General features: G+C 30.3%; 2 protein-coding genes across 3 annotated transcripts in view; both read left to right on the top strand.

The window, feature by feature from the left end:
• Positions 1 to 1785: 1785 nt before the first annotated feature.
• Positions 1786 to 4928, top strand: LOC135194891 (uncharacterized). 2 transcript variants are annotated; one of them, XM_064221091.1, is made up of 5 exons: positions 1786 to 1917; positions 2185 to 2323; positions 3021 to 3152; positions 3296 to 3411; positions 4712 to 4928. In XM_064221091.1, exons 2-4 carry the CDS (start codon positions 2221 to 2223, stop codon positions 3376 to 3378), a joined length of 318 nt encoding a protein of 105 aa, XP_064077161.1. In that variant the 5' UTR covers positions 1786 to 1917; positions 2185 to 2220; the 3' UTR covers positions 3379 to 3411; positions 4712 to 4928. The 2 variants fall into 2 exon arrangements, with proteins under 2 accessions (XP_064077161.1, XP_064077162.1); XM_064221092.1 differs by lacking the exon at positions 1786 to 1917 and adding an exon at positions 1959 to 1977.
• Positions 4929 to 6382: 1454 nt separating this feature from the next.
• The window catches only part of LOC135194888 (four-domain proteases inhibitor-like), a 5617-nt gene continuing 2871 nt past the window's right edge, over positions 6383 to 9128 (top strand). The window contains exons 1-2 of the mRNA XM_064221088.1: positions 6383 to 6541; positions 7046 to 7152. Coding sequence (XP_064077158.1) covers positions 7071 to 7152 — 82 coding nt within the window. The 5' untranslated portion in view covers positions 6383 to 6541; positions 7046 to 7070. The remainder of the gene's footprint in view (positions 6542 to 7045; positions 7153 to 9128) is intronic.

A 9128-nucleotide genomic window follows, 5' to 3' on the forward strand; every position in this document is an offset into this window, starting at 1 on the left:
CAGGAGGATTGATTTTTTAAATAAGCCTTTTTCTGAAACGTGGATTGGCAATATGTCACAATTTATCTGGGAAATGAAAACTTATTAAAAAAGATATCAACATCGCACAAAAGCATTGATAAAACCAGTTTTCTTTATATGCTGTAATTCATTAATTAGAGGAATGATTAAGTTATAGTTTTTCCCATAAAATACATTCTATAATGTCTTTTGGTACATGATATTCCATGGTTATTAAAAAAGGACATTTTGGTAAAAGAGCAAAACCTCTGTATCACTTTGCCAAAGTCCTTTCTTTAAAAAACAAGAAAAAAAGAAAAAACAAGGATTTTTATATCATCTTGCCAAAGTCCTTTTAAACATATAAACTAGAATCTCCACCAAATACAATAACTAGAAATAATATGGAAGTTATTTAATCTAACCAGTTGTTGATAGCTTTCCATAGGAATTGATCTTGATTCATGATCAATTAATTTCATGAGTTCCAATAATGTTTCAACTAGTCTGGAGCCAAAAATTAGATACATTTCCATTTAATGCAAGGGTTCCAATTTTTTAGCTAGCCTGGAGCCAAAAAATGAGATATATTCATTTAATTTCAAGGGTTCCATTGTTTTTATAAGACTACCCTGGAGCCAAAAATGAGCTATTCATTAATTTAATTTTAAGGTTCCAATTTTTTAAGACTATCCTGATGGATCAAATGAGTTATATATTCTCTTAAGTTCAAGGGTTCGATTACTTATGATTTGAAGATCATTCCGAGGGTAAAAATGAGCTACACATTCTCTTAATTTTTAGGACTATAGTAGCTTTTTAATAGTAGCCTGATGGCAAAAATTAGTTACATATATTTTTGTCTTATTTCAAAGGTTCCGAATTTTTTCTTTTTCTATAAAAGCGTGAGAACAGAAATGATTCAAACCTCATTCCAAATAATCAAGGACAATATTCTGGAGTTTCCAAAGAATTAAAAACAATATTCTGGAATTCCCACAAAAGGAAAGACAAGGTTCTGGAGTTCCCACAAAAGCAAATACAATATTCTGGATATTCTGGAGTTCCCACAAAAGAAAAGACTATTCTGGAGTTCCCACAAATGGAAATACAATATTCTGGCGTTCCCACAAAAGTAAATATAATATTCTGGAGATCCCACAAAAGGAAAGACAATGTTCTGGAGTTCCCACAAAAGGGAATGCAATATTCTGGATATTCTGGAGTTCCCACAAAAGGAAATACAATGTTCTGGAGCTCCCACAAAATAAAATACAATATTCTGGAGTTCCCACAAAAGCAATTCTTATATTCTGGAGTTTCCGAAAAATAAAGACAATCGTCTTGCGCTGCCAAAATTGGTAAGAACCGCAGTTTATAATTAATTTAGCTGATATCACACACACAGGCACACACACACACACACACATTTGTGGACTCGCGTCTTCAGGAAAAGAAGATATATCAGGACTGTATATCAGCCAAACCCTCAAAATTTAAAACTCGTCCACATTGATAAAGTTACATATTAACACTTTCTGTGGTTTGTCAGGCACTTCCTGTAAGGTGGCGTCAGCTGAATACATTCCATGTTTGCATTCTATTTAGGAATTTTTATAAATATACCATAACTTGTCGAGCTAATGCATTATTCAAAATGAAAAACCATGTACGATCATTCTAAACGTAGCGACTTGGAGCGTGCTAATTCTAATAAAACAACTTAGTAATTATAAAAAAGGCAAATGGTTACGAACCTTAGAACGAAGTTATGGCTTCCATTAACGGGGCGAAAATATATCGCTGGTTACCCTAATGCATGTAATTTTTTTTCTTTTATAATTTCCTATAAAATACCGAGTCACGGCCGATTTTGTCGGCATACTCCCATCGACTGCGCCAAGAATCATTACATTCGTAAGTGAGACTTGATGAAACTTGATGAAGTTAACTTTGGGTTGAATTCCTCTTCCTTATGTAAGTTTCCATGAAATCTGCCGGTTTTTTACTAGTTTATAGCGGCAGGCATTACAACCCCCCCCCCCCCCCACGAAAAAGAAAAAAGAAAAAAAAAGTCCAGCCTTGTCAAACTAAAATCCTTTTAAAGTCTCAAAATAGATCTTTGTTTTCTTGGCTGACGACTCAAGTTGCTACTTCTCATTCCTTCCTCTTCTTGCTTCGCAGGTTCAAGACTGCGGGTCCTCCCACGAACCGAACGGCATGAAGCTGGCAATCACCGCCGCTCTCTCAGCGGCTTTCGTCGCACTGCTTCTGGGAGAGGTGCAGGGATACATTTTCGACCAAATACTTTGGATGTCCGACGGTAGGTGTCAGTTTTTGGATGCTCTCGTAAAGTTCCCTTTTTGAGTTCGAATATTCTGAAGTGAATGGCCCTCCTTGCTCCAGTGGGTACCTACTGAATCTATGAATGGAGCGAAGGGATGAATGTGAAATTTGTTAGCCCTATGCTGAAAGGGAAATTGAGTATAAAGGTTGATCTAAAAGGTCCAACGGGAACCTCAAAGCAGTTGCACTATGAAACAATTGTTAGGAGAGGGCTGAGGTACTAAAGTAAGATGGAAGAAAGAGAACATGGACGGAGGTGCAATAACAGGAATGGAAAGGGCTGCAGCTAGGGTCCTAAGGGATGCTGCAAGGAATCTTGAATAATGCATACAGTGCACAGCGTGAGGTTACTTATGTGACACTTTCTTTACAGATGAGAGTCTATAACTTTTTTCCCCCAATGGAATATCATTATACATCCGTTCGTATTCGTTCGTCCATCTTACTTTCCATCATCCCCTAACGATTATTTCCGTCTTATTTTCAGCCCTGAATGACCTCATACGTTCCAGCACTTTATGATCCACTTCCAAAATCTTTGTCGTATTCCAACTTACTTTCCACGATATCCTAATGACCTCATACGTCCAGCGCTTGAACTTTGGCCAAAATTTTGTTTAATTTTTAGTGATCGTTGTGATCTTATTTATCACTGTTATTTTTGCTGGTTACAGACTGTTGGGTGGAGTGCACTGGGAATTCCACCTTCTGCGCCGATGACGGCCAGACCTACGAAGACTGCTCTAAAGATTATTTATTCAGATGCTACTACAATGGCACCCGAAAGATATACGACCGTCCCTGCCGTAAGTTTTCGATCAGGAGCTCAATTTCGCTTCGATTTCGTCACATTCGTAGTTTCTAGATCACTTTTCATATGAAAATGAAGTACAGATTACAGTTCCCGGCATTTCTCTACTTATAAGGATGCCCTTCATTCTTTCCTCAGCCACAGACTGGAATGAAACCTACGTTACGGAGCGAGACACAATACAAGAACCTATCGCGTACGAATCTTGGTTGGACTACTAATCATTCCAGATTCCCCGTCTACGATGACCTGAGGTGACCTTTGCAGGTTTCAGCTTTTCATATTGTTACTTTCATTTAGTATCTCGAGCACCAAATCGTGGCTTTTGACGCCTGTGTATATTCTATGAGTTTAGTGATCTTGATTAATATTTGTAAATATATATATATATATATATATATATATATATATATATATATATATATATATATATATATATATATATATATATATATATATATATAGATAGATAGATATACTATATATATATATATATATATATATATATATATATATATATATATATATACATATATATATATATATATATATAACATTATATATATGAATATATATAATATATATATATATATATATATACTATATATATATATATATATATATATATAATATCATTATATATGTTTATTATATGTAGATATAACGTAATATTACTATACATATATATAGATACTATATATATATATATATATATTATATATATATAAAGTCTATCACATTACAGTGATTCATATACATGTATCGAACTACAAATGTCCTTTAATATCTAATTCGCTTTACCTCGGAATTAATATATTTTCATATATGTTTAACCAAAGGGGAATTTATTAAGCGATAATAGAATTGCGATCGACAGGCGCAAACCATCGACCTCTCAATCCCAGGACGGCAGTCTTGGGATTGAGAGGTCGATGGTTCGCGTTTGTCGATCGCCAATTCTATTATCGCTTAATAAATTTCCCCTCGGTTAAACATATATGAAAATATATTAATTCAGAGGTAGAGCGAATTAGATATTAAAGGACATTTGTAGTTCGATGTCAATAATTATATATATATATATATATATATATATATATATATATATATATATATATATATATATATATATATATATAATATATTATTATATATATATATATATATATATATATATATACTATATTATATATATATATATATATATATATATATATATATATATTATATATTTATTTATATATATATATATATATATATATATATATATATATATATATATATATATATATATATATATATATATATATTCTATATATATATGTATTATTATATATATATATATATATATATATATATAACATATATATATATATATATATGTTATATATATATATATATATATATATACTATATATATATATATATATAGTAATATCACGTATCTCTAGATGGTGACAGCTTTATCTGCTATCTACTGACAAATATTAATTTTGTTTTAGCGTTTGCCCTAAAACTCCTCTCATAATTTTTCCTGTTCTATTTCTTTGACAGCATCTCACCATTAGATTATTTCAGCACAGAGGCATTTGATATCATCCCAGATCTGTCTCCAGTCACATCATGTTTATCCACATACACTTGGATTTTTGCTGGTATGGCACCAGGACCAACATATAATGAATGTAGTTGTATGTGTAAAATTCCCCTAATCATAGCCATGAGGTATTGACTGAAATGCCTGTTGCCAAAGCCATAAATAAATATAATATCACAGAAATAATTTTTATTTTACTCTTCCTCCGGAACTTTACCCTAAAACCCCGAAATATGTATATATATGTTTACATATATGTGTATGTCTTGCATAAACTTTGGCAACTGTGATTTGGGTTTTTTTCATATTTTTCTCACAAGCCTTTTTTTTTTCATCAACAAACCGTGACCCTTTGAACAACTAGATCAGCCAATAAGAAAAACGAAGAATATTTCCAAGCAGACTTCCAAACTTCGCGGGGCAAACTTTAATGGTGTTTTGACTTCCAGCGAATTCCCTTGGAACTATCAATATCTGGCAACTGCTGAAGAAATCACTGGTTCTATCCTAGATTAGTTTTGCTTTTCGAATTTTTTGCAAAAACACCACAAATGAACTTAATTATTGGTTTACTCTCGCTCCAAAAATTCAAAACGGTACTCAGCTGTCATCGTATATATTTACATTTGTTCGCCTGGTACACGTAAAACAAATAATACGTTGTAACATATGTTAATTATCAGTTTTAGCTAAATTTCCTAACCAATTTTAAAGTATCCTTTCCCACATAGTTGTAACTCATCTTGAATATGAGCTAAAATTAAAATAACGTACAGAAATATTAATGAAAAACGTAATGTTTTATTATTATTATTATTATTATTATTATTATTATTATTATTATTATTATTATTATTATTATTATTATTATTATTAGCTCATGCCGAGTCACTATACCTCTCCAAAATCGTGAGAGGAAATTAAAATGAATCTATTGTCCATAGAGAAATTCTGAGACAATGGAGTTTCGCCTTGAGGTAGTTCTGTTGAGCGCCTTATTGTTCTCGCTCATTCAAACGATAAGATATATATATATATATATATATATAATAATATTATATATATATATATATATATATATATTATATATATATATATATAGTATTATATATATATATTTATATTTATATTTAAATATTATATATATATATATATATAATATATTATATATATATATAACGTATGTATGTATGCATACATACATAAAGAGAATCATCCTCGAAATAGTGTTTATATCAACTCTTCTCAATGGTTGAACTGTCAAGGGAATGAGCTGCCCAGCTCTCAATTCTGCTGCCTCTCTCTCTCTCTCTCTCTCTCTCTCTCTCTCTCTCTCTCTCTCTCTCTCTCTCTCTCATTAACGGAGGCATTCCTCGGTAACCTTTGTGTCATTAAAATAATCTTTATATTCTTGTCCAGTGAATGTTAAAATCAACATTACTCCTTGTTATGCTACGACAAAGATCTCCTGAGCCTGAAAAAAAAAACTAATCTAACCCACAACACAGAGCGCGTGTTTGGTTCTAGATCATACGAGCCACGAAAAAACACCAAACTTTCGTCTGAGGAATCGTGACAAACCTCCGATGAGCAGGAGATAGGATCTATAAACACACGATAGTATCTGGCAACTATTAGAGTTAAATGTCAGCACAGAATCTCGAGTTGAGGCTGAGAGGATTCGGCCAGTGACTGTCTTCGCCTGAATCTAGTAGACGGCTTCGCTCGGTGACTGTCCTTTAGTCGTAACTTTAGGGAACTGGTGCTGACAAGTGGAATCTTTTTTGGTTAGTATCGAGTATCTGGTTTTTCTCTCCTCGTAAACGGTTTCGGATGTTGTATTAGGCAAGGTTTTATTGCTTAGAAAGAGAGTTGTCAATATATTAATAGAGTTATTCTCGATATGAGAGAGAAGAGATTTAATAAATGAGAGAGATGGGATATTAACTCTCTGTCTGTCTGTCTGTCTGTCTCTCTCTCTCTCTCTCTCTCTCTCTCTCTCTCTCTCTCTCTTCATAAAATATAACATTTACCAGTGAACCAGACGAATCCTTAATATTTTTTTCATGCAGTCATACATTTTAAAAAGATAATAATAAAAATTTTATGAATTGAAGATTCCATAAAAATTTTTATGAATTATTTCTTTACTACATATTCTTTAAAAATAACCTTTAATTTCAAGGTGAAGCTGTGAAAAATTCACTTAGAAATATACTCATATTTTGTGTGATGCTCAACTTATTTCTTAAATTATTTCCTTTTTTCTCTCCCTCCCTCTCTCCGAGAAGCCAGCAATTGTCTTCGACAAAGAAGATGACATTGTCAGGAGCGATTTTGGCAGTCGCCATATTGGCCCTATTCGGTTCTGCAATCGGGGAACTTCCGATTTTGCAAGGTTAGTGAAAATAAGTTATATTTTATATCATTGAGAGACTATTACATAAGCTTTGAGAGGAGTTCTCGTACTTTTGCTTATCTTGATAATTACTTACAATGTTGTATATATATATATATATATATATATATATATATATATATATATATATATATATATATATATATATATATATATGATATATATATATATATGTATATATATATATATATATATATATATATATATATATATGCACATATATATATAACATATATATAATATATTATATAGATATACATATAATAGTATATATATATATATATATCACATATATATATACAATCTATTTGATAATATTTATATATAATATATATATATATCATATATAATTATAAGATATAATATATAATATATATATGTATATATACACACATATATGGTAATAATATATATATTATATATATGGATAATATATACCATATAGTATAATATATACATATATATATATATATATATATATAGATATAGATATATATAATATTATATATATATTATATATATATATATTTATACACATATAGATATAATATATATATTTTACACACCTAATCAAAATAATATTAACTCAAATTTTATTTAATTTTTTTTATACTCAATAACCCTAATATTAATAATATATATATATATATATTATATATATATATATATATATATACAAAATATATATATATATATGTATATATATGCATACATATTATATGTTTATATATATATATATATATATTAGATATATATATAAGATATACATACATATATATATAAAAACGAAGGAGGATCTGCAAGACCTTTCGATGTTAAACGTCCTTTACTAAGCAGAAACTGACATAAATGAGGTAAAAGGCAGTACAAGAAGATTCATATATCTGACAGATAGGGATTATAAAGAGATTAGTACCTAGAATCCGACACACCTGGAAGATGAAAAACAATGGGTGCAATTTAAAGGTTTAAGACAATCATCTCAGATACAAGGACAAGACAATTACAGGATTATAGGTGACAGCTATTCAGAACTTGGTAAACAAAACCATATTCACAATACATGTCAGACATACATTACAACAAAAATAATAACTCTAAGGCAACTGATTTTTATTTATTTAAGTCAGTAATTATATCTTTGAGGTCATTCTTAAACATGTTACAAATACAAGGGTCTAAATGAAAAAGGCCACGACTAACATTGAAATTACAATGAAAAGTAAGTTGTATTAAAGCAGATTCTAAAAGAATTCGTGATAAGACATCTCTTGACCTTGTAATTACTGAACTACCAACCCAATTTATTCGGTGGTTGTTTTCACTTAAATGAATAAATATTGCATTAGATGTTTGACCAGTTTTTACAGAATATTTATGCTGGCTTAGTCTTACTTCTAGGCCTTTGCTAGACTGTCCGAGATAAAATGAGGGACAATCCATTCATAGAATTTTATATATTATGTTGTTCCTTTCTCTGGGGCCATTTTTTATTAACATTTCTTTTAGTGTGTTATTATAGGAAAAAACTAGGTTGACATTAAAACCTTTTAAAAATGATTTAATGGTTTCAAATCCGTTAAAATAAGGCAAACAGAGAATGTTCTTAGAATTTTCTTTCTGTGTGTTACTTACACTATAAAACTTTTTGTGGGCTTTATTATAACAAATATCTAATATATGTGAAGGATAGCATAAATCTTTCCCTATTTTTCTTATGTATTCAATTTCTTGATCCAAATATTGTGGACTGACAATGTGCGATGCTCATAAAAACATAGAGGAAAAAATTTATATTTTAATGTTAAGATGGTGGCCTGAGAAGAAATGAACATAAGTTAAGTTGTTGGTCGGTTTCCTATAAATACTGAATTTACATTGAAATGGTTCTCTATGTATCAAAACATCTAAGAAAGGGAGGCAATTGTCTTTTTCTAATTCTAGAGTAAACTTAA

Source organism: Macrobrachium nipponense, chromosome 15 (genome assembly GCF_015104395.2).
Source record: "Macrobrachium nipponense isolate FS-2020 chromosome 15, ASM1510439v2, whole genome shotgun sequence".
NCBI lineage: Eukaryota > Metazoa > Arthropoda > Malacostraca > Decapoda > Palaemonidae > Macrobrachium > Macrobrachium nipponense.